The following is a 26,171-nucleotide window of genomic DNA, read 5'->3' as shown; positions in this document are numbered from 1 at the left end:
TTAAAGGCATGCGCCACCACCGCCCTGTAAGAGCATGTTCTTGTGAAGAGTCTTGGGGATCTGTTTTAGTGAGTAAATGTGGTTCATAAATAGCGTATTAAAATTGTGTATTCAAACGGTGCTTTGGTGTTTGGGGACCATTTAAGTAGACCAGTTGGTTCAGTATTGCTGGGCTCCCTGCATCCTCCTGACTCTCCAAATGAAAAAAGGTTTTCACCAGTTTTATAAAAGAGAATCTGAAGATCCCTTCTGTCTTATCCTGCTAAGTCAGAGACACAGGAGTAATATAAAAAGGGAGCTTGGGATTCGGTCTTAAGTAACATAAATGGCTCTGTGACGTCTTCACGTTACTCATTGACTTGGCAGGCCCTAGGTCCCTTCTGCCTTAACCGCCGGTGGCTTCTTAACTAACTTCAGTTCACAAGGAGACAGCCCCCAGCATGGCTGCAGCCGAAGGCTGGGAGAATCTGGTGGGTGTCTTCTCTGCAGGTGGATACAAGAGGCTCTCCGCTGTTTGTGTAGTCTCTTCCCTGTTTCTGGTTGGTGCCTCCATACTGGTGGCTTTCTCCTCATCTGTGTCCTGTTCTGTCTGTATCTCCGCAGAGGAGTTAACTACTGCTGATGAGGTGCATTTTGGACACACCGTGTAAGAGACTTCTACCTAGCACTAGCTCATGCTTTCAAGCAGCCAAGCATTAGGTACAAGACTGTTTCTAGAGGGGAAAAGCAGAGGGTGAGGCTGGTGGCAGAACTGGGATTGGCCTGGGAGCTGTTGATTATGGAGGGTAATCAGTCTCTATAACTTTCCTGCACCAGCTGCTCAGTGGCCTTTGTTGTGTGTGTTGTCTTCCTCCTGTGCCCAGCCCTTAGCAATGATCTAGAATGTTCTTCCTCCAATGCTATGCTACTTACATTGCAGGCATCGGTACCTTGCCTGCCTGTGTGTCTCCCCCAGTGTGGCAACGGACAGAGAATGGGCAAGAGCAGTGGGTGGACCCTAGGAGAGCAGGTAATGGAGGAGGAGGAGGAGGAGGAGGAGGAGGAGGAGGAGGAGAGAGGGATTTGCCATAAGACCGGCTCTGTGGGTCGCCATGCTGACAGTGGTGCCTCAGTCTCTGTTGAGAGGTAGCGTAGTCCGAGGAGAAAGTCAGGAAGGCAGTGACATTAGAGGCAGCAGACGAGGAATCCAGATCTGCTACTTCAAAACGAATATGCAGAATCTCTGTTTCCTGATTTGTAAGTGTAGGTTATGATACCAATCTGGCAGAATTGCTTTGTGAATCAGAGCTAATACATGCTCAATAAAAGGAGGCTGTGACTACATTGTAACTGTTCAGTGGAGGGCAGACTTGGATAGAACAATTCAAAATCAAGACTCTGATCCCCTGGAGCAATTAATCTCTCCATTGCTGTGTTCTCAGATCGAGCACTGTGTTGCGAGGAGGGTCCTGTAGACTCCAGAGAGCTGGAGTGCAGACCTGATGCTATGTTGTATGATGGCCCACATCTGTGGTCTTCTGGGAATGGCTACAATGTACAGTCCCTTGTCTGCTTTCTTTCCCATCTCTTCTCTTTTGGGAAAATGAAGCAGGTCCAAACTTTGTTCCTTTGCCTCCAGGAGCCTGGGGGTGGGGGTGGGGGAATTCCAAACGCAGAGGTGCCCTCTGTAGAACATACACCTCACAGGACAAGGGCTTTGCCTAGAATGATCATCACTGTGCCCTCAGCTCCAAAAGACATAGTAATGAGTCTTGGTAGTGTGACTAGATGTTAAATTCTCCGAGACTCTTCCATGTCTACACCAGAGCTGCTTTCTGCACTATGGATTTTGAACCAGAAGCTTCTGTATTGTGGGACATTATGTCTTGTACATTATGGGAGGTTCACCCACTTATTTATAGCAACACATAAATGCCTCCCAGTATTGCCTTTGATCATCTGGGTCACTTCCATTCCAGAGCACCCTGGTCAACAGGCAGAGGGCTCTGATTAGTATTAGTGTTACAGTATTCTGTATAGAGGACGAGATCTCTGATATTGGTAAGGTGAGAGATATATTGAAAATATGTTGCACATGTGCTCTCGGGAAGAACGTCTCTTGTTTGAAACCTATTGTCTATCTTTGCCCTTCCGTTGCTTATGTGGCAGCATTGCCTTCTCAAGAAGCAGCCCCAGACCTGTAGTCCCAACTACTCAGGCAGCTGAGGCAGAAGGATTTCAAGTTCAAGGCCAGCCTGGACAACATAGTGAGACCCTGTCTCAAAATATGTCTTTACAAAAAACAAACAAAACAATGCTGAGGATATAACCCAGTTGCCTAGTATGCGTGAGGCTCTGGGTTCAGTCCTCAGTAATGGAAAAAAAAAAAAAAAGCAGTCACCGTAGCCGACAGCAGATGAGACACCTTGAATCAGCAAATCCGGTGCACATTGACCTGCTTACGCGGCAGGTTGCTTGAAAACCTTGGCTGCTTTGCCCTTCTAAAATGGGCTCTGTGGCTGTGGCCCAGTCTTGCTTGTTAAGGAAGCCTGAGGTTCAGGGGTGAGGTGGAGACATAGCAGCATGTTTTAGTGACTCTTGGGATCGAGTTTGGTGAATAGAACACCAAACCTGCACCGACCAGCTGAGCGAACATAGTCCTGACAACACTGTTGTTGTGTTAGTATTCAAGACAGATATTAATAAAACCACCCAGCAGCTAGTGAGAGTTACAGCTTCCTTCGTGAAGTAACTGGGAAGCTGACCGTCCTTTACAGTCGCCGAGATCAAACACGATGACCCAGTGTAACCTGAGGAGAAAGGGTTTCTTTTTTGCTTTTTTTTCTTTTTGGTTTTTCAAGACAGGGTTTCTCTGTGTAGTTTTGGTACCTGTCCTGGATCTCACTCTATAGACCAGGCTGGCTTTGGACTCAGAGATCCTCCTGGCTCTGCCTCCCGAGTGCTGGGATTAAAGGTGTGCGTCACCGACGCCTGGCTGGGTTTCTTTTTGCTTAGGGTTCGTGAGAAGCTGGTGTCCATCCTGGCAGGGAAAGGCATGGCATGGCAGTGGGAGTCAGGAGCTGGCTGAGCACATTTCATCTGCACACAGGGAACAGGGAGGATGGGAAGAGGGACAAGGCAATCGCTCTCAAAGCCCACCCCCAGGGACGCACTTCTATCCAGCAAGGCTCCACCTCTACAGGTTCCCTAACCTCCCCACAAACAGTGCCGCCGCCAGTTAGGTACATTTCTTCAGATGGGGGTATTTTTCATTCAAACGACCACCCTGAGTTTCTCTGGAGCCAGACATTTCCTTCCTGCCCTGATTCATTGCTATGTTTGCCTATCAAAGGATGGCTGTGGCCAAGCATGTTCCTGTTGAATGTTGTGAGGACCTTCCCTCCGCTGCTTCATTGGAAAGACTTTTAAACCACATCTTCTAATTCCCACAGACACACTCTTGAATTAAAAATAAGATTAAGCAAAAGTGATGGCCTTGTTGAAAACACACCAGGATTCCTTACGAAATGTCGACGAATGGGGCTGAGGGGTGGCTCAGTAGCTAAAGCGCTTGCTGTTTATGATGAGGATTTGAGCTTGGATCCTCAACGCCCATGTGAAAGCCGGGCACGTGATGCTTGTAACACGTCCCCCGCCCCTTGCCACTGCCACCCCATCCCCAGCACTGGGGAACTGAGACAGGAGGACTCTGGAGATTTGCTGACCAGCTATTGTAGCCCCAACAACAGTCTCCAGGTTCAGTGAAAGACCCTGTTCCAGAAAAATAGAGAAATAAAAGTGGAGAATTATAGAGGAAGACATCGGACATCAACTTCTAGACTCCATATGTACACAACTGAGAGAGCATAGCACACACGTGCACACACACATACACACACATACACACACACACACACACACACACACACACACACACACACACACCACATACAAACAGAAAAAAGGTAGCTTTTTGTTTTCCTTTAGAAATACAAGAAGTGTGGGCAGGAGAGTTAGTGCTTACTCCGCAAGCATGAGGTCTTGGGTGCTGGTCCCCAGCCCTCGTGTAAAGAACCAGGTGTGCTAACCTCGCCTGCAATCCCAGTGCAGGACACTGGACACAGGAGGATCCCAGACACTTGTGGATCAGACAGCCTAGTCAGTTAGTGAGCTCCAGGTTTAGTGAGAGACCCTGTCTTCAAAACTACGCTACCGAGTGATTAATGGAGATACCCTGTATACACCCAAGTGCATACACCAAAAGGGAAGTGTGGAACTGGGCAGAGCTCAGTTGTAGAGCACATGCTCAGCATGTATGAGACCCAGGTTTTGTCATTGCTAGGACTTGACTGGGCAGCTCCGCAGTGTTGGGATGAGGAACCGCCATCAGAAGCACATCATCTGGGTTTGTTAAATGTTCCTGTCCTGGGTTAAATGTTCCTGCCATGCCTCTCTGAGCCCCAGAGTGCTCACTGTAAAATGGCCCCAAGCACCACTGTAAGCTACAGGGGCCCCTGCAGGACTGTGCCACTCAACAGCAGCAGCGGTCACCTCACACTTGGACAGAGAAACAGAGCCCTTAGGTGACTTATGCAATTGTCTCCTACCCCAGAGTATCAGGAGGAGACCAGACTAGAAGCAGGGTCCGTGAAAGAGCCCCAGAGACCAAATGCTCATCATTGAAATTTGAAAGTTAAATGGTAGCTACCACCTGCGTGTTGGATTTGTATAATTTGACATGATAATGTCCGAAGTGAATACTCACATAATACTCTAAGCTATTTTAAATTGAAGAGTATCTGTGAAAATTTCAAATATATCATTTTATTCTGCAGGTTGAAAAACTGCAGAATTCATTCCCTCCCTTAGGTTCTCACTGGCCCCCTTCCTGAGTGCAGCTGGGGAAGGAGTCCTGTCTAAAGTACTTGTAGGATCCGGGAATATATTTTCTGGGTGTACTTGGTAGAGCAGTCATCCAGTACAAAGAAAGAAAAGTTAGTCGGATTAAGTGCCAGTTGGTTTTCATGTAAAAGCAATAGACTTTGAAACAGTCCATGCCTAGCAAATTTAAAGAAAAAGAAAAAAAAGTGTTGAGTTCTTTCCATTTTTTCCTAATGTCTTTCTAAACTGTGATGGCAGTAACATGCTTTATCTAGCGTATTTATCTTTGTCCAAGTAGATGCTTTAGTGACCACTGTCCAGACCATCCATGCTCCCTGATGGGTTTCTTTGAGGTCCAGGCAACCGCGCTGTTATCACCAGCGTGTTGGTCCCTGTGTGTTTACCATCGCTGTCCACTCAGGTCAGCTTAGGTGAGACCTGACAACAACAGGCAGCCATGTTTGTGGTCATGGTTTTGCTTTTTAAAAACAAAGGCCATAAAATTTGTAAACAGTTAGGAAATAATTATATACCCATGACTTATTAGAATGTATCTGCCTAGTGGGTAACAAGACATCTTTGCCCCTAAGCTTGTCCATAGTTGCTTCCTTACTGACCTCTAGACAAGGGAACTATGTCCAAAAATGCATTTCGATATTTTGATGTGTGTGTGTGTGTGTGTGTGTGTGTGTGTGTGTGTGTGTGTGTGATGTAGATATGTGTATACCATTGTGCAAGCCCACATGTGCATGTGTGCAGTCCAGGGGTTGATGTGTATCTTCCTCTCTTGCTCTCTACCTTATGTTTGGAGACAAGGTGGTCTCACACTGAACCTGGGGTTTGCCATTTTAGCAAGATGGCTGACCAGCAAGCTCTTGGGACCTTCCTGTCCCCTCTGCCCCCCAGCACTGGGGTTACAGATGTCTGTCACCGCCCCAGCTTTCACATGGATGCTGGAGGTCTGAACTCTGCTCCTCACGTTTACATGGCAAGCGCTCTCCTCACTGAGCCGTCTCCCCAGCTCTGACGTTCTCACAGGTGCGTGGTTCCAGAATGTGGGCAATGGAGCCCTGCGCCCAGGGCCTTAACCACCTCATCACCTCTGCTTCAGAGCTGGGAGTGGTGGTTGGGGGGGGGGTCTTCTCTACATCTCTAGGATACAGTAGATAACAACTCTCTGCAAAGTGTCCCATGTTGATGACCTCTGGGACTGGGCCTCTTAGGGTCTTTAGGGTCAGTGGCTGATGAAGAGTGTGCTTTTATGGATTCTAGATGCTGGTGTGTCTGTTGTGAGCAGGGTGTCTCCCCTCTTAGCGAGCCCTTGATTCCTCACCCACAGGAGATATGGGCTTCGGAGCGTTCTTTGTGTGGTGAAGCATCATCTTAGACCTGATCCTAACAAGGACCCCAGTGCCTTGGAGCACAAACTGCTAGGTCAGCAGGAGGACAGTGAATACCTAGAGATCGGCACTCCCAACCCCGGGAACTGTACTGGAAAGCCAAAGTGCTTTTTTTTTTTTTTTTTTTTTCCTCTCCCAGAGAATAAACCTGTAGTGTGTTGCCATCTAGTGGAATATATAGAAACTGGAGATTAATGTGTTATGGCTATAACAGTTCCCAAGAGCTGCTTGCATGAGCTCAGGGGGAACTACTGAAAGGGTTGTTTGTTGTTTGTTCGTTTGTTTGTCTGTTTTTCAAGTCAAATTCAGGAGGGAAACCAACACTAATTGTTAATCGTATTCTCTAAAATAACTGAATGCTCCTCTGTTTCCCAGGGGTGTGTGGATATTTACCACCAGGGGGTTATAGGATTTTAAACAGATCACCCAGAAGAGGAGGGTGCATTCTCATTGCCGTTGGCACAGCAGACATTTTTTTTTTAATCTGAAGTCCTGAACAATGCCTTTATGATCATAGGATATTTTCATACTTTTTTTTTTTTTTTTTTTTTTTTGGTTTTTCGAGACAGGGTTTCTCTGTGTAGCTTTGCGCCTTTCCTGGGACTCACTTGGTAGTCCAGGCTGGCCTCGAACTCACAGAGATCCGCCTGGCTCTGCCTCCCGAGTGCTGGGATTAAAGGCGTGCGCCACCACCGCCCGGCTTATTTTCATACTTTTTACTGTGTAGTTTTAAAGTGTCCGGTACCTTTCTTGTATACTTTACTTTTTATCTGTTAAATTTCCACAAAATAAAAATTCTGTTAGGAGATGCAAACCCATGCCTTCACAATAAAAAAAAAAAAAAGATTTAAAAAATTCTGGCCAGCATCTCCAAATGTCCTGTTCGAAGGAGGCTTTAGACACACGTGCTGTGAAGACCCACATAGTTAGATTGTGGAATATCTTCCGTCACTGACTGGATTTGTTTGTTTCTTTGTTGTTTTGCTGCCCTTAGATCACTCCCTGGTGCCACGGCCGCTGAGTGTGCCTCGAATCTGAAGAAGCTCTACACTGTGGGAACAGTACAGGTAAGGGTGGAAAGGGGCACACTGGGCCACTCGGGATAGTGGATACTTCTTCACCTAACTTGAAATTCTCTACTGCTTCGGCAGCCCTTGCTCAGAGCTCCACCCTGGAGTTGCTCTTTAGGTTTTGTTGTTGTTGTTGTTTGTTTATTTGTTTTTGAGACAGGGTTTCTCCGTGTTGTTTTGGTGCCTGTCCTGGATCTCACTCTGTAGCCCAGGCTGGCCTCGAACTCACAGAGATCCACCTGGCTCTGCCTCCCGAGTGCTGGGGTTAAAGGCGTGCGCCATTGCCGCCTGGCTAGGTCCGTTTTCATAGCAACCGTTTATCCACCTACCCCAGAGGCAGGCTTTCTCTGGCCCTGGAGAAAACCGCGTCACCCAAATCTTTCAGTGATATGCAGGGGAGGCAAGAGCAACGCACAGCTCGGGGTGAAGGTCTCGGAGACGTTCGTCTGTGCTCCTTGTAAACTTGTCTGTGTCAAGCACACCTGCCTCTGTCCCTGTGGGTTTCTGTATGACCGGTGTGTAACAGTGGCACCTACCGCCATTGGTCACCGTGAAGACTAAGTATGATCATGTTGCCACTGTATTTGGCAGGATACTTGATGTTCAAGAGACCCCCAACAAGTCCAGAGTTCTATTTGACTTCTCTCTGTCTCTGACACGTGTGTGTGTGTGTGTGTGTGTGTGTGTGTGTGTGTGTGTGTGTGTGTATCTGTCTGTCTCTTTCTCCCTCCTCTCTCCCTCCCTCCCTCCCTCCCTCCCTTCCTGCGTAGAGTGCATTCGTGTATGTGTGTGTGTGTGTGTGTGTGTGTGTGTGTGTGTGTGTGTGTGCTCATGAGCACATAAAGATCAGCATCTAACCTTGGGTGTCATTCCTCAAGCACGGGGTTTTTCACTGGCCTAGAACTTGCCTGGGAGGCTAGACCACCTGACAGAAACCCATTTGTTTTTACCTCCAGCTCACCGTTACTGGGAGTAGAGGTGGACATCACTACACCTGGCTTTTTAAAATCAGTGCTGGTGAGCCAGGTGTGGTGGCGCACACCTTCAATCCCAGCACTCAGGAGGCAGAGGCAGGCAGATCTCAGTGAGTTCAAGGCCAGCCTAGTCTAAAGATCGAGTTCCAGGATAAGTTCCAGGACAGCCAGGACTACACAGAGAAACCTTGAAAAACAAACAAACAAAACATCAGTGCTGGAATCAAAGCTTTAAAAGATTGGTTTTTGCCATTTCCCCTGACTTGTTCTTTTATTTTCTACCCCTGAAGACAGTTTCAACACCTGATTTACTCTGTTAATCCCATTTCCCGTTCCTTCCCAAGCAAACTCAACCAAGTTTCTCTCCTGTGGTGTCCTTTCTAGCTGAAGATACAAGGCTTTCGAGACTGCATCAAAGCCATGCTGGCTACATGTCCTGGATTTTCTACAAGGCACAGTTTATAAGCATTTTCCCCCTTGTGCTCTAAATTTTGTCATATCTTGTAATTCTGTTAGGTAGGCATCCTGATTGTGTCCTGTGCGGAGCGAGCACAGACTTCCATTTTTCTTTCAGACCCTGCTGCCAACATCAGGTTTAACCAATTGCACTTTCATACTTACACAGCCCCAGGTGCCTGGTGGTAAGCAGCATGAGTGGTCCCTGTGGACACAGTCAAATGTGTAAGGACAGTCCCAACCACAGGCCATCCCTTGTCTTCTTGGGAAAGTGACATAAACCTGTGAAAAACAAACTAACAGTGTTGCTCTAGAATCACCAGGCAGTGCTAGTGCGATAAATGTGGAGAAGCTCAGGAGCCGCTGCCCAGAAAGCTGGACTCCCCAGAGTCTCCGGGAGCACCTCCCCTTGCTTCTGTTTGTCACTCTTCCTGGCAGCCAGTTATAAACCTCAGAGCACTTGGTTTTAAAGCCAGCTGCCTGAGGAAGTTCCTAGACCCTCCTGGGATGTTGAGGGATTCCTCCTTTCTCCACTCCACTGTGAAGTAAGCACCTTAGAATGGGGTGTGGGAGCCCAGGACAGAGGCTAGAAAGTGATCTTCCCACCACAGCGTGCAAACAGTACACGCAGCAGGGTTTGGATCCAGCAGTATATGTGGTTAGGATCCTTGGGGACCAATTTCAAGACCCCGGACTGACACACACCAAGAGAGACTTCTCTCTAGTGTGCTGAGAGATAATTAGCGGGATGCAGATTCTCTGTGTTTAGACTTTTAAAAACTAAGGTGCATGTGCATACCTTGCATGTCTTCATACCCCTCCTTCCCATCAGACTCTGCAGCTGCAGTCACCATCTCTGACCTGCTGGTGTAAGTCTTTCCATCTGAGACTGAACTTGAGTCACGTGGAAGCATGCGGTACCGTGCTCGGCTGTATCTGACCTCTTGGCACGCAGTCAGTGCGGAAGGGTGGAATGAGCAATGAGAAATAAATGCATGCACGGACTTTTCTGTTCTCTGTACACTGTTCTCAGAAAGCTGTACCCAGTGGCGGCTGCACATTCTCAATGGGACAAAAACGTGGTTCTTGGGAGGTCCACGACCAAACCTTAATCTTACGAAGCACAGACACATGTACAGCCCTATAGATAAACACAGGGTTTCCCTGTGGTTTGAAATGTTTTTCAGGGCTGATTTAGAAAGGGTTCCTTCAGGGTGGTGGGAGGAGACAACGATGAAAAGGAGGTTGTGAAACACCCCGAGTTCCTTATATGTACGCTTCATGAGAATAGCGTCTGTCCCATGAGGCTGGCTGGGGGGGAGACCACATGCAGCTCTCTGTGGGGCTGGTGTTTATAAGCCCTCCTAACATGTTGCCAGGTGTTGTTAGGTTCCTGGAATCTGCTCCTCTGCTGACTAGGGTGTGGGTGGGGATGCAGAGAAGTCACACTGTCTGAGTGCCATAGCTGACACTCAGTAAAGTACACATTTTTCTTTCTTTTTTAAACCTCATATATCTTATTTACTCGTCTTTAAAGCAAGAACAATCATGGCAGGTTTTACCATGCTGCAGTGAGGATGGGATGGTAAAGTGAAAATGCACAGTCAGTGGCCGATGCCAATAGTGTGCTGGCCTTCATCTTGCAGCCTCATTGCAAACACCTCTCTGTCATAGTTCATGTAAGAATATTATATACCACAGCTTCACAATCACTCATGCCAAGCAGATACTCTCAGATGACACCATGAAACCCTTTTATTTACAAAAACATATTTGACTTGTCCATAACTTTTGGTAACTCGGCTGTGATTGCCTTTAGCATCTCAGGAATGGTCCTTAGTGCTTAAGAATTAGCAGGGGCAAGAGCATTTGTGCACATGAGGACAGGCTTTGCTCCCGCTTTCTTTATTCCCTGACGGTGTGTTAATGTTAATTCACTCTGCTACCATAGCATTTATTTAAACAGTTGCCCAATGGTATCTGTGCCCCTCCCCATTATGTTTTGGTGAAGTTTTAAGAACCATGTGCAGTGAACAATGGCTTACCTTCAGACATAATCTCTTTATTACCCTGAGGACTTTCTGCAAATCTCAGGAGCATCGGGTGAGTAGTGGAAAATTATTACCCTCTTTTAGGAGCTAGGGAAACTGAGGCACATGACCCAAAATTGCAGTGGCAACAGCTGCCCATGGACTCTCTAAGGCCGGAAGTCCCTCTGCTTCTGTATCGACTTTGTTTTCCCTCCCCTGAGTGAGGGGTGGAGCAGGAGAGGCATGCAGAGGACCCATGACCTCTGCCTGGAACTTGCTGTGGTCCCAGTACTTCTCTGCCCAGAGGTAAATTGTTGAGCTGCTTTCCTGTCTTCTTAGAACATCCCACTTTTCACTTCAACAAACACACTTCAGTGTGTTTCCCACTTTTTGGACATAGACAGGCTTTGCTCATTTCTCTCATGTCTCTGCATCCTCAGTGAGCAAAGTTCAGAACAGAACATGGCTTCTGAGCCTGCCCAGCCCACCCTGGAGCAAAATGAAGAGTACCAATCCAGTGTGATTCACAAGGGAGGGTTACCTGGTAGCACATTTTTTCTCAGCATTTCCTGCCTATAGACCTTTAATTCCACCTCTGAAAGCACTCCTTTACAGAATTCCATCCCACACCTCAGGAGTTTGTGTTAACACACACACACACACACACACACACACACACACACACACGAGCACATACAAACCCACACATGTGTGTATTAATTTTTTAAGAATAGCAGTGCATGTCCCTTATGTGGAGGTCAGGCTAGCTGACCGTGCTGTGCTGTTAAAGGTCATTTCATCAGGGCAGCAGATTGTTTTCCAAAGCCTGAGGAACAAAGGCTATTCCAGTACAGAGGTTTCCTAAGTCAGGGTTGATGGGGATGATGGGGAGATTGGTTTATAACGGAGTAGCCAATGGTGGGTGGTGTCCCATCACAGGAGTAACTGGAGGGCCCTTGAAGGAAGAGAGAAGAAACTAACAGGGAAAACAGAACAAGGACTTGAAGCCAGTTTTGCCTATGGTACTGTTCATACAAACTTAATGTCATGTGTAAGAGGATTCTTCACTCATCATTTAATTGACATACTGGACGTATAAGGAAGTCAACGTCTCTGGTCACAACCCAGAACTAGAATTAAGTCACATTGCTTGTGGTCCTGTTTGCTTATGGCACTCACTAGAGGCCATTGTGTGTGTTGCAGGGGTAGGGCCTGGGAAGTGAATGAGATTTTACAACCTACAAATGATGTAGTCACTTCTAATGTAAAACTTGGAGTCTTCCAGTGTGAAATCTTTTGGGGGTACCTGTGTGCCCTTTTCTCTTTGGCTCTGCCATGGCCTCAGATCATGATGGCCTCTGTTGGGTATACTCACATCCAGACTTTAGGCCCCACTGCCCATATGCTTTCTATCAATCTCATGCTCCAGTGTGTGTGGGGGTGGTAGTGAGGGGGTTGGGAATGTTGTCTGTCCTCACTTTACCTTCCCAGAGCAAGAGGAGCTTTGAGGCTGTGGCAGTCCCCCGAAGCAAGAGTACTCCCTGCTGGAGAGATGCTCAGTGGTGAGGAACACTGGCTGCTCTTCCAGAGGCCCTAGATTCGATTCTTAGCACCTACATGGCCACTCACAACCATCTGTAACTCTGAATCTAAGGGGATCTGATGCTCTCTTCTGGCTTCTGTGCTCTTTCCACGCATGTGGTACTTAGACATACATACAGGCAAAACACCAGTGCACATAAAAGGAAAAGAAACAAATCTTAGAAATTAATAACACTACCCCGCAGCTGGTGTGTCAACTTCCACTGTCCTTTACGCCTGCAGCAGGAACTCCAGCATCATGGGCCGTATCCAGGAAACGGGTACACGTCTCTGTCTGGGGTTTCCCCAGACTCTGGCTTCCCCCAGCCTTCTCAAGGTTCAGACCCCCCTCTCCTCTCAGGGCCCTGCCTCATCTCAGACTAAGGCAACAAAGCCTTCTGTCTGGACTGTGATCCTTTGCAAGCCAGCAGCTCTCTGCTTTCAGCCTGGGGTCTGCTGTGAGTTAAAAACAAAGAACTGCATGCTGGGTTCAGAGCTCCATCTCTTTCTGTAAGTGTCCTGGACACTGAAGTGTAGGAAGCCCTGGCGACTAGAGATCTGTTTGTTCACTGTCTCCAAAACACTCTCCACTATACATGCTGCAACACAGGAAAACCCGACTGGTTCCTGCTCCCCCACCCCCACCTTGTTCTTTCCTTCTCTCTCTCTCTTCCTCTCTCACTTGCTCCTTCCTCTACTGACCTTTCCCTTTCTCTTTTCCTCCCTTCCTCCTCCCTTTCTTCCTGTTTCCCCCTTTTCTTTATTTCCTCATTCCCTCCTGTATTAGTCAGGGTTCTCTAGAGTAACAGAACTTATAAAATGAATCTCTCTCTCTCTCTCTCTCTCTCTCTCTCTCTCTCTCTCTCTGTGTGTGTGTGTGTGTGTGTGTGTGTGTGTGTGTGTGTGTGTGTGTGTGTGTGTGTAAAGAGGATTTATTGGAATGCCTTCCAGGCTGCAGTCCAGCTAATCCAACAATGCCTGGCTGTGAATAGAAAGTCCAAGAATCCAGGAGTTGCTCAGTCGACAAGGCTAGATGTCTCGGCTGGTCTTCAGTATATGCTGGCATCCCAAAGAAGTAGGCTCCGATGCCGGTGAATGAATTGGTGGGCTCCAAGGGGAGGACAAGTAGACAAAGAACAGACACTTCCTTCTTCCAGGTCCTTATATATAACTTCCAGCAGAAGATGTGGCCCAGATTAAAGGTGTGTCTTCCCACCTCAGAGGTCTGGATTAGAAGTGGATTCACCAATTTCAAACCAAGCGAAAAATCTCTCACAGGTCTGCCATCCAGATCTGATGTCGGATCATGTCTTGCATCCTTACGTAGGTCTCCCTTTGCTTTCAATGCACTGTGATTGATTCACCCAAGGAGGGACCGTGTGGTACACATGTGTGTACACTGGGGGGGGAGGCTTTTGATGACTGTGTGACCTTTTCTGAGAAGCAATACCTTAAATCTAGGTGTTAGACTTCACTGGACTAGGGTCTGTCCTGCCTTAGTTTTTCAAGGACAACGATGTTAGAAACTTGTCAGTCAGCAAGTGGCCCCCATGCCTTAGCCATCCTTCCACACTAACTTAGTCCCATCCCAGTGAAAGACACATGCTGGCATACAACTGGCATCCCCAAATGCTGACCGAATGAACAGTGCCAACGTCGATACCTATTCTAGCCCTTAGGTAATCACTGAGGCTTTGTGAGGTCGGGGAACACTTAACTGTCATTAAGAAGCATTGTGGTTAGCTGTACTTCAGTGCTCTGTGGAAGGCCAAAGAAGATTAATCATAAGCCTGGTGCCTCTGGGAATCTACTTGCAAAGTTGAACCTGTAGGAACATTTAGGTGTTACCGGAACAGTCATCGTGAATCATCAGGCTTGCACAGTGTCAGTCCTTTGCCTTCTGTGGGGAGGAGCAGGGTTCCAGGAGTGTGCAGTGCTAGTTCCTCCCTCCATCCTTCTCCATCAGACATACTGACGAGCAGATGACAGAGGAGAGAGGTTTGCAATAACAGGGAAACAGCTGTTCAGTGCCATGTGCTTCCTGAGCAGGTCCCGGCCCACTGGGATACCTGGATCTTTCGCTCCCATTGTGTGTTCAGGCACAAACACATGCAGTGATAAACAACTTCCAAGTTCAGCCCACCATTGCATCTTGCTGGTCTGTCTTCTTTCTGCCAGATTCGCCAAAGTAAACAAGCTCAGGGCTGTTTTTGTTTTTATTCTTCCAAGGCTATTACCCTGAACAAGGTCCGTTGGCCTTTTCTCAGTTTTAAGATAAAAGAAATGTGTGCTGTATGTCATTCTCTAAGTACTTCAAATGCTACGCAAAAGGTCAGGACTGTAGAAGACTGGCAGGGATGTCAGGGGGAGCTTTGGTAAGGGTGACCTTCAGAGCTGAAGTCGGCTGTTAGCAGCATCCTCTTGGCTTTCTCTTAGATGGGACTCTGGTTTTGCATCATTTTGCCCATGGATTCTGCAGAGACCATTGCCATGTCATAGCAGGAGTCTTGGGCTAGAGTTATATGCATCACCAAATTAAGTGGAGGTGAGGGCATCTGACTGGTTGAAAGACGTTGTCAACAGGTGTCCTTCCTTCTGTGACTCTGCACATGACTTGTCTGTGATTTCTAAGACTGGAAAGATATGCACAAAACATATAGTATCATCAAAGAAAATAGGTTAGTAGTTTTTAAGAATTAGGGACTTGGGACTCAAGTTCCAGCTCTGCCTGCTCACGGTAACAGCATAGCCGGGAGCCAAGGTGTTGCGGAGATCTTACTGTTGGCACTAACAGAGAGGGCATGAGCCCCTCCACAGGGACACGAGTCTGTTAGAGGATCTACTGTCACACCATGCTAATTTTGTGATTGCCTAAATTAGCACCATTGAAGTAGAAGAGTTTTGGATTCCCCACTGATACATCTGCCAATGTATACTCTATACATGGCCTTTGATTTTCTTTCAGCCCATCATTACCATCTCTGCAGTTTAGCCAGCTGTGTGTGTTTGGGCATGACTGTGTATGAAGGCCAGAGGACTGCCTTGGAAAAGACACAGACTCGAAGTTCATGTATATCGCATCTCGGTACCTTCTGGCCTGGCTGCTGAGCTGTTCTCTGGTCCCTCTAGGAAGAGCAAGAGAGGGACAAGATCTAATGTGCTTCCTCTTATCTTCCTTTCCACCCTCAGCCCCAGGCAAAGCACCCCAGACTTCTTCCTGGGAGAGTCTGCTGTAGGGAAATGGGGTTTGATAATCATTCTAAAGGTTCTGCTGAGTACCACGCCAATAAAGTATCTGTTAGCAAGATCCTTTCTGCTGAGAATGTGTGTGTTTTAGAACAGGGCTTCTGGCACTGTCTCCACTCTTGAACCTTTGCATCTGACAGTTTTATGTGGACCTGCGTACATAGGATTGTAAACTAAGTGTTCATTAAAAAAAATCACTGGTAATGGACCTCAAGAATATTTATCTTTAAACAGTTATTTGGTGCATATATGTGTGTGTGTATGTGTGTGTGTGTGTGTGTGTCATTTAATAAAAATAAAAGCAAATGTGCATACTAATGAGATGGAAATGCTTAATTTTTATCTAAAGGAATACATCTTAGCTGAATATTTGATACTGTAGAACAGACTATATTCAACATGTTTCAGAGTTAATAGACATTTGATTTTATAATAATGCTGAGAATGCCACTTTACATAAACATGTACTACAAAATGGCAAAAGTGTTTTTACAGCCATTTCAAAAATCACTGGAAATTCTATCTTAAGCCCAAGCCAAAATTCATTTAATGTTTTTTTTTTCCAGTGAAATGCAAGTTAGCAACTCAAACAGCAAGTTTTAAAAATCAAACATTCTAAAAAAATTTTTTTTCTGTGTATGCATGTTTTTTGTCTTCATGTGTATCATATGTGTGCCTGGTGCCCACGGAGGTCTGAGGAGGGCATCGATCCTCTGGAACTGAAGTTATAGATGGTTGTGAGCTGCCATGTAGGTGCTGGGCATCGAACCTGGGTCCTCTGTGAGAGCAGCAAGTGCTCTTAACTACTGAGCTCTCTTCTCTCCAGCCCTCAAGCCGAACATTCTAATCTAGTCCAATCCAAATATATACGAACTTGATACTTACATGCTGAGGAGTGGTGGTAGGAAAGGGTTAAAAGCCTTTGTATTCCATAACTAAACGTTTGGCCTCTATCCGAACAAAACATTTTGTATGTCCAGTAAAAATACAGCAGTGATAGCATGCAGTCTTCCCAAATCTGAGTGGCGGGGACCCAGGCATGCTCGTTAGTGTTGCGTTTTGTGACAGAAAGCCCAGTGCACAGTGCACAGGTTCTGTGTTCAGAAATAAGACTGTGATGTGAGCAGCGTGGGCAGATGATCCAGAAACACGCCAGATTGATTACTCACTTAATTCTGAATTAATCCTGTTGTTGCCTATTAGAAACCTTGTCCTGTTCCCAGGTCCTTTGCAACCCCACATGAGGTCATGACCCACAGTTCCCATAAGCTGAGTCTTACAGGGTCAACTTATTTATGACAAGTCTCCATGGATGATGAAAGGAGAGCTGATGGGATCTTTTTATTTTGTATGTGTGTATATGTACACTCCCGCCTGTCTGCTCCTCTGCAGGAGCAACAAGTGCTCTTAATGACTGAGCCATCTCTCCAGCCCCAAGGACTGATGTTAATAAAAGTCGTTTTTTTTTTTTTTCTTTTTTTTTGGTTTTTCCAGACAGGGTTTCTCTGCGTAGCTTTGTAGCCTTTCCTGGAACTCACTTGGTAGCCCAGGCTGGCCTCGAACTCACAGAGATCCGCCTGACTCTGCCTCCTGAGTGCTGGGATTAAAGGCGTGTGCCACTACCGCCTGGCTAAAAGTCGTTTTTCATAAGGAATTTTTTTGTTAAAAATGTAGATTTCAGCTGCTCTTGTCACGACAGCATATGAGATGGATATGTTAACTCACTAACCTTAATAGATATGGAGCCCAGATCTTTAGTTTTTGAACATTTGATTAGAAAGATTACAGGAAGAGCATGCTTTGTAGTCTACATTTCAATATAATCTTATCCGAAGACCCTCATCAGGGAGTTGGAGAGATGGCTCAGTGGTTAAGAACACTTGCTCTTCTTGCATAGGACCTGGGTTCTGTTCCCGGCACTCACATCAGGTGGCTTACAGCCACCTGTGACTACAGTTCCAGGGGTTTTGACGCCCTCTTCTGGCCTCTGCGGACAAGTGAACACACATGGTGCACGTGCATACATGCAAGCAAAGCAGTCAGAGCACCCACAATGAACCTGAAACTATTAAGTCCAGCCCTGGCACCGCTCAGTGTTGCCTTTCTGGTTTTATGGTACATGCTGCTTAGGAATGCTTCCTTCATAACAATGGCTTTCTAAAAAATAGAACCTAGCCTAACATCTAGAAGGAACCATGTTTTACTGTTCTGCATTAAAAACTTTGAAGAGCTAATGAGAAAAAAAAATCCACTCCAAATGGCTAGACTTAATGAGAATCAATATTTATTTATATAATGTACTGGCATTGTTAATCCATACTGGGTATCTTAAATGAAGTGTTTTTCTTTTAAAGATATTCTGGAGTGTGTACAATAACATCCCTCCTGTGCCCAGCCTGCCTTTGAGATGTAGTTATCACTTAATGAGAGGAGAGAGGCGACCACTTTGGTAAGTGTGTGTGGTTCACCTGGAGGTCAAGGTGGGTGGGAACTAGCCGTGAACCTCATGGGGACTGTTTTCACCTGTGGCATGCCTCTTAACAGAAAGTGTGCCCTGCTTATCAAGGCCCAGGCTCTCAGAGGAGCCTGATGTCACTTCCTTAATCACTTGGTGTAGTAGTAAGGGCAATGGACAGTTAGCTTGCCCAGGCTGGGGCCTCTAGTACAAATAAATCTTTATGTCCTTTAACCTTTCACACTTACTCACAAGTGAAATGAAATTATGTTTCAGCTCATTTCCCAGTGAATGGTAGAAACATAAATTGAACAAAAACAAAGTAGGATTTTGTTGGAGTCTGTGACTGGGAAGTTCACCATCAGGACTGGCGTCCCACACGTCTGGCTTGCCAGGCTTCATCTGGACTCTGACACTCTCCACCACGTTTCTTTGCTTTCTCAATGTTGGCTGGGTTTTCAGTCAGGCTTTTCTGCTTCTGGGAAAATAGATCTCTCAAGTTCCAGTCCTTTTGAACATTGGGATTGAACCTGGAGCCTTGCACCACGTGGTAGGCAAGCACCCTACCATTGAGCTCCAGCCACACCCTTGGCCTCCCAACCCCATTTTTTGAGACAAGGTCTGACAGAGTTGCCCAAGCTGGCCTTGAACTCACCTTGTAACCATGATAAGCCTTGAACTTACCATTCCTCTGCTTCAGTCTCCTAAACAGCTAGGGTGACAGACTTAGACCTCCAGTCCTGCTAGCTGTGAGCTGTGATTTATGCCCTTCAAGTTTATCAGTGTCAGCATTCTCCAAGCACAATAAAAGCTAGGGCTCACCACCATTGGCTCACTGTGGATCAGCTCTCCATCCCTGGCCAATCATGGGATAAGGAAGAAACGGTCTCATAAGCAAACCTGGGATGCACATGTATCTTTAAAGCTAGGATATGGAATCAGTCCTACCAGAATGCCTCTTGCAGGGAAATTAGGATGTTTTTCCTAGATAGGAAGTGGCTATTAAACGATGGTCCACCATAGCAACGCTTGTTAAATCTGTGACCCAAGTTTACATGGGAATTAAATGAGACAGTATTATGAATATGCTTTGGAATGTATAGGTCTTCCCACCTGCAAAGCTGTTGCCTCAGCTGTCCATCCCCAGCGAATCGGGGAGACCCTGGGTACCACCTCCTTGAGAATGAGGACCTCGTATCTATCCCTGCAGGCACCCTCATCCCCATCACAGCCGATTCCATGTTGCTCCCTCTCTCATCTCCATTCCTTACCTTTTTCATTCTGCTGCTTTTGTTCCTAGTCATAGAGCTGGAGAACATTTACTGGAAAATGCCTGTGTGCTTTTGTGTTTCATGTTGGCTCTTGTTAAACTAAATGCAAATAGGACTACCCCTTCGTCATGGAGTGAAACTTTAAATGTTGTTCTTTGATGTAGGGAGGAGGAGAGTAATGCAAAGGGTGGCGTGTGGAAGATGAAAGTCCCCAAGGACGGCACGGTATGTCTCTGCTGAGCATCTCCCCGAACCGTCTGGGCATGGGGTTCAGCATGTCGGACTTTAAAGAGAGCCTGTCCAGAAGTCTCCTGGCAGCCCTAGGTGGAGAAATTCATTTCTAACATTGGTGATGGTCACTTAATTCTCTCAAGAGGTATAATTGAAAAAGCCAGGTATTATGTTGCATACCTTTAATCCCAGCACTTATGAGGCAGAAGGCAGGCGGATTTCTGTGAGTTCAAGGCCAGCCTGGTCTACAGAGTGAGATCCAGGACAGCCAGAGCTACGCAGAGAAACCCTGTCTCAAAAACCCAAAAAAGAAAAAAGAAAAGATCCTCACTCTCAAAAAATAAGGCGGAGACGTGATTGAGGAAAACACCAGAGATCATCCTCTGGCTGCAACATGCCCTGCACACACACACACACACACACACACACACACACACACACACACACACACACACACACACGTGTGCATACCCCAATAAATACATAAGGAAGAAAAATCATTAGAAATAAAATGGAAAGAAGGGTGTTTTTTTTTCTGATCCCTTCCATGCAATTATGCTCAAAGAATTAAAATGTTTCTGGGAAGCCACTCACGTGGGCAGGAGTCATCTCCCTCTGAGCACACTTTTGAAATTACAGATTCATTGGGCAGGGCTGCAGACCTGGTTGTTCAATGACAAGCATGAAATACACCAGAGCAGCTAAACGGAAACCAGACGAGGTGTATGAACCCCTCTGCCCTGCTAAGAGAGAGAGAGCCGAAGATAGGAAAGAGCAAGATGCTCTTAGACTGTCCAGTTTCACCGGTGTGCTTCCCGAACTCTTTTGTGTGTGTTACTGTACTTACGTGTTTGCTTATTTTTGAGGAGATGGGGAGCCACCTCAAATGGGACCATGCACATTTATGGGCCTTATTTGGAAGTAGACTGGGAATCACCCTAGACTTGGAACTCTAGTGGAAACCACCGTGATGCCCACACCCGTAGACTGGTCCTGTCCCACCTTGCCAGCTCCCTAGGCTGAATTTAGGCGCCAATACACTTTCCTGTCTGGACAGGTGCCTGGGTTCTTATGTGTCAGCCCCCATAGAAGTCTGGAAGGCTAGAGCTGCCTGTGTTCAAAACAGAAGCAGGCAGTCTCCCTTGCCCTGCTCTCCTCTCCCACCCCAGCTTCGTCACGTTTGAAACTCAAAATCAAAGTTGCACCAGTAGGAGGAGGCAAGGGCCAGGAAAGAAGACATAGGCCTTTCCAGGAGTAAGAGTTCACCAGCTCCCTAGTTAAATGCTGTTGCCTTGATTAAAAGATAAGCAGCTGCTGCAAGCTCATTAGAATGCAATAATGAGCATTGTTATGGTTAATGTGCACTGGGCACCTGGCATATGATACATGCAGCTGTTTTTGGTGCAGTCTTAAATCTGGAGCCCTCTTGTTGCAGTTCTTGACAAATGTTATACTTGCAACAACCCTGTGAGGTCAGTTCTGTTGTTATTCCAAGATAGAAACTAGAGAAGCTGATGGCCTGCCCAGGTCACAGAGTACAATGAGCAACCCTCCATTCAGCCTGGTCTCTAGGAGGCCTCAAAGCCTAGGAACCAGGGCAGGAGGGGAGCCTAGATCTTTTCCAGGGAAAAACTGGGAGAGCCATCGCGCCACCAGTGGCCTGGGAGTGGATTCTATCTACTTGACAGCATTAGTCCATGTCCCATAGAAGGAGTTCTGGTGCACCTCACTGGCAGGAGGCAGAGTGGCATGCAGGCTAATCATTACTTCCAGGGAAATTGTGTGTATACAATAGTACATAAATTTACCACTCTGTGCAAACAACCTGTCAGCAGTGAATGGAATTTTTCAAGCCTCTAGCATTCAGTAAATAACAATGTTTCTTAACATTCTTGACTTGTGTAACATCTTAAATGGTAACATTTTAAGTACTCGATCAACTGCAAGAGAGAAACAAAGAGAAGGATTTTACTAATGGCACTCAAATACAATGGGTTGGTACACTGAATCAGTGAGCGTTAAAGACATCAGAAAAGGAGGTGAGTTGAATGGGTTGGTACACTGAATCAGTGAGAGTTAAAGACATCAGAAAAGGAGGTGAGTTGAATGTTGTACAAACTCAAAATAGTCTTATAATAAAAATACCGGAGCCAGATATTGATAGAAAAGCTGGAAGATCAGAGGGACAAAGGAACAAACCACAGCCACTACCTCTTACCTCCAACCCCTCAGCCTGAAAAGGCCTCAGCCAATAGACGTCTAGCCAAATGAGCTTCCTCAGCTGAAAAGGCTTCAGCTGAAAAAGCCTCTAGCTGGAAGGGATGCTTCTGCCTAAAAGCCTTTAGTTTCTGTCTCCTCATGCCTTATGTATCTTTCTCTGCCCAGCCATCACTTCCTGGGATTAAAGGCGTGTGGGCTTCCCAGTACTGGAATTAAAGGTGTGTGCCACCACTGCCTGGCTCTGTTTCTCTCCTAGACTGAGTCAATCTCATGTAGTCCAGGGTAGTTTTGAACTCATAGAGATCCAGATGGATCTCTGCCTCACAAGTGTTAGGATTAAAAGTGTGTGTACCACCACTGCCTGGCCTCTTTGTCTAATCTAGTGGCTTGCTCTGTCCTCTGATCTTCAGGTAATTTTTATTAGGGTTCACAATATATCACCATAGTTGAAGGTGTGTGCCTCCCAGTTCTTCTGGAGTTCTTGGGGACTTCACTAGCACTTAAGGCCCTGGATCACTTGTATCTGTGTGGGCAGTCATTTGCAAGTTGTTCCCATACCTGCATAATTGCACATGTTCACTTCTGTGATTTGGGGGTGTCTGTATGTTCCAACTGTGGGAAGGGGGCTTGTGTTTCTTTGGCACCTGATGATAACTGCCTAAACATTGTCTTGTTTTTACTTTTCTCTCCTACTTCAGTCCACAGTTTGGAAAGAGCTGTTGTTGGCGACCATTGGGGAGCAGTTCTCGGACTGTGTGGCAGCAGGTAGGGAGGCGACCGCCGAGTTGTCCACACCCTGGTATGCTTGGGTTATGTTTGTTACTCACAGGCCTTTGTCTTTATGTGTTAGTCTTTCTACCTCCCTGCAAGGTGTTGACTTTGTAGCTGTGATGTCATTGAGACTTGTTTGTGTGGTGTGGTGTTTGGTGTGAGACTTGTGTATTTAAGCTTGTGTGCATATTTACATGTGTGTACAGGCAGCCCTTCCTATCCTCAGATCTTGTATCCATGGATTTACAGATCAAAAACAGTAGAAAGCATGAACAGTGTCTGAACTAAACACATACATACATTTCCCCTTGTTCTTCAAGAAACAATACAATGCAGACAATTTGCACAGCATTCACATTTTGTGTTACAAGTAAAATAAGAGATGGCTGAAAATAAGTTTGGCCTGGCAGTATAGCTCTGTGGTAGAACACTCGCCTGGTGTACAAAAACAAACTGCTACAAAATAAGACCTAAATAAATATTATCTGCAAATGACTAACTTTTATAGAAGGGACTTGAGTGTCCGTGGTATGGAGGGGGTATAGAACTTATCCTTCATACATACCAAAGGCTGGATATATATTACATCTATAAAAACACACATGAATATGTATATATATATATATAAATATATATGAAATAATGTAGACATATATGTACATATATATAATATGACTGTTATAGCCATTCATCCAATATAAATAGGCAGAGAGAAAAGAGAACTCTTCATCAGTGGGCCAGCGTGATTTGTAGTAGGCTTTCTGAGGCTGTCTCATCTCCTGGAGGGGGAAGTGTCTGCCATGCCTAGTGGGATCTGTGGGTGGATAAGAACAGTCCTTTCCTTCTCTCTGTTTATTCCCTCCCCTTGTTCTCCTGGCTCTACTCAGAGAAGCAGACACTGGGAAACAAAGATGTCTCACTGTTCCTGCCCACAAGCTCTCAGCTAAGGTTGAAACAAGAGCGTCAGGGACTTGCCTTGGGAGAAGGCTTTGCCATGCTGAGTGGCTTTCAGGAAGGCCTCTGAGAGCAATGACTTTGTGTGTGTTAGGGCTGGAATCCTGGATCTTGTGCACCCAGCCATGGGCTCTGCCACAGCCCTAGCTCCTCTCTCTCTGAACCGTCTTCCTTCACCTTCCAGAGAGGGGTTCACTGCTGATGTCAGGATCTCTTCTCTTCTTTCCCCCAAATTTTGTGGCGTTTTTTGTTTTGTTTTTGTTGTTTGTTTTGTTTTTTATTCTCTTCCATGCTGCTTTTGGTTCTGGGTTTTATCTGCTCTCCTTGCTGTTTTGTTATTTTGTGTGTGTGTGAACTCGCGTGGGTCAGTTGGCACCAGACTTAGGCTATCTCTGAGAGCTCTTGTCATCCTGACGGCACTATGACCGATCTCACATTCACCTCATGGGAGGTAGGGGGTGCTCAGCCTTTCACACTGCTTTTACTCACTTCAGACAAAATGTGTATTAAGATGAAATGGTCTTACAAGTTCAGGTTTCTTCTGTTCCAGTGGAGAAAGGCTAACAACTTTACACTACACAGCCCACAGATACCCTATGTGTAGCTAGAAACACAGAAGTTCCGGAATAGTCGATAAGTAATAGGAAATACCCAATAGTGCGCAAAGAAGGCCAATTCTTCTGTGGCTGACTAGAAAGGAGGACACTATTAACTATTCACCTTCATCATGTCCATTAACCAGCTCTGTCACTTGAGGCAACCAGTTAATCTTTCTCAGCCTCCCTTATAGAGCCTCTTTAAACAGTGGCCTCCTGGCCCCACTGTCTTCTGCTGCTGGAACTCTGCCACAGTCCAGGTGTCGCTGACTGATTCTCCATGGGGGCTTTATGTATTTCACCATGGACCTGCCTTCTCCTAAGAGCCGTGGGCTTTTTACAACACTGTTTGCAAAAGGGCTGTGCTCAGCTGTTCCTGTCTGCCAAAGCCAAGCCAAACTGAAACAGTGACCACTTGCCCTGTTTGGCATCTGTTGGTGACCTCACCTACTACCAGTCGTGTAGGAAAGGATAATCCCAAAGGATTGGGGACACTCACATCTCCCCCAAAACTGGTATCCAGGCCCTTCTTGAGAGTGAAACGCTGGATCACCTCTTTTTTTGTGTAGAAATTTTATTTTATTTTATTTTTTTTTTTTTTTTTTTGGTTTTTCGAGACAGGGTTTCTCTGTGTAGTTTTGCGCCTTTCCTGGAACTCACTTTGTAGACCAGGCTGGCCTCGAACTCACAGAGATCCGCCTGGCTCTGCCTCCCGAGTGCTGGGATTAAAGGCGTGCGCCACCACCGCCCGGCTAGAAATTTTATTTTTACATGAAATTTATCATTGAGCTCTGACAACCATATTATTTTAAATCAAGGAACAAAATGAGGAGCAGTGCTTTTCGTGGTGCCATGAGAGATTCTGAGGTTGGCCATGAACAGGTGCTGTCTTGCTTTTGTTTAACTTGTGTTGGAATGTGATGGGTGTGCAGAAAATCCCGACATCACAGCTGTGGAGCCTGGCGACAGGTCACAAAATAATCATGTCCGTTTAGTGAGCTTATATATTAAGAAGCAGGACATGAATGCCTTCTTGCCCATCAGTGCCCCCTTATCTTTCTCTTCATAGGATGCCATCAATCCAGCTTTTAACACCATAGCTTCATTTTGCCAGGTTCTGAACACTCGTTTACATGTTCACAAGGTGTTCATATTATGCACCCATAGCCATGGTCAAATTCATTCGTAAAGGAAAACAGGCAGAGAGGAAGGAAGGGAAGGGGGAAATGGAGGAGGGGGATTTATTTCACAGAAAATGGTTTCTTTGGGAAGACTGGGCACGCCACTATGTAAATCATATTCAACATGTAGGTCCCAGCAAGCCCCTGGAACCTACATGTATGCTCTCCCAGTTCTGGAACTGCAGGAGTACACTCAGCTCCTTGTACGTGGATTCTGGGGATCTGACTCAGGTCTTATGTTTGCAAAGCTAGTGCTTTACTGACTGGGCCATCTAACCATCCACCACCACCACCACCACCACCACCACCACCACCACCACCACCACCTCCACCACAACCGCCACCACCACCACCACCACCACTACCACCACAACCGCCACCACCACCACCACCACCACCACCACAACCACCACCACCACCACCACCACCACCACCACCACCACCACCACCACCTCTGTCATCACCATGACCACCACCACCACTACCACTACTACCACCACTACCACTACCACCACCACCACCACCACCACCACCACCACCACCACCACCACCACCTCTGCCATCACCATGACCACACATCAGTGGATAAGCCTCATGTTGCTTAGTCATGCAGCAGTTTACGGACATACGGGTTGTTCCTTGTGGTTTTTTTTCAACATGTTCACATGTCCAGGAGAAAAATGGATGGCTTGACCACTTCAGCTCCCAGGGGGACAGCAAACTAGCAGCATGCCTTAGCTAACACAAAATTCCCTACCTGTGCTAATGCCTCTCTCTCGTGTGCTGCCTACTGGTGCCGAGTGTGCAAGGAGAGAGAGCTGACTCTGCCTCGTGAATGTGTCAGGAACATGCAGACGTTGGAATCCAAGGCCCCC

At 46.4% G+C, this 26,171-nt stretch overlaps 1 protein-coding gene across 1 annotated transcript in view; it reads left to right on the top strand.

Annotated features, from left to right (window-relative positions):
- The window catches only part of Eif4e3 (eukaryotic translation initiation factor 4E family member 3), a 43,196-nt gene that overhangs the window by 9,120 nt on the left and 7,905 nt on the right, over nucleotides 1-26,171 (top strand). Inside the window, exons 2-5 of the mRNA XM_052722218.1 lie at nucleotides 7,255-7,327; nucleotides 17,972-18,066; nucleotides 19,508-19,568; nucleotides 22,493-22,559. Coding sequence (XP_052578178.1) covers nucleotides 7,255-7,327; nucleotides 17,972-18,066; nucleotides 19,508-19,568; nucleotides 22,493-22,559 — 296 coding nt within the window. The remainder of the gene's footprint in view (nucleotides 1-7,254; nucleotides 7,328-17,971; nucleotides 18,067-19,507; nucleotides 19,569-22,492; nucleotides 22,560-26,171) is intronic.

The sequence above is a fragment of the Peromyscus californicus genome, unplaced genomic scaffold (assembly GCF_007827085.1).
Source record: "Peromyscus californicus insignis strain IS unplaced genomic scaffold, ASM782708v3 Scaffold_6__1_contigs__length_162567912, whole genome shotgun sequence".
In the NCBI taxonomy this organism is placed as follows: Eukaryota; Metazoa; Chordata; class Mammalia; order Rodentia; family Cricetidae; genus Peromyscus; species Peromyscus californicus.
This window is presented reverse-complemented; position numbering and strand designations above follow the sequence as displayed.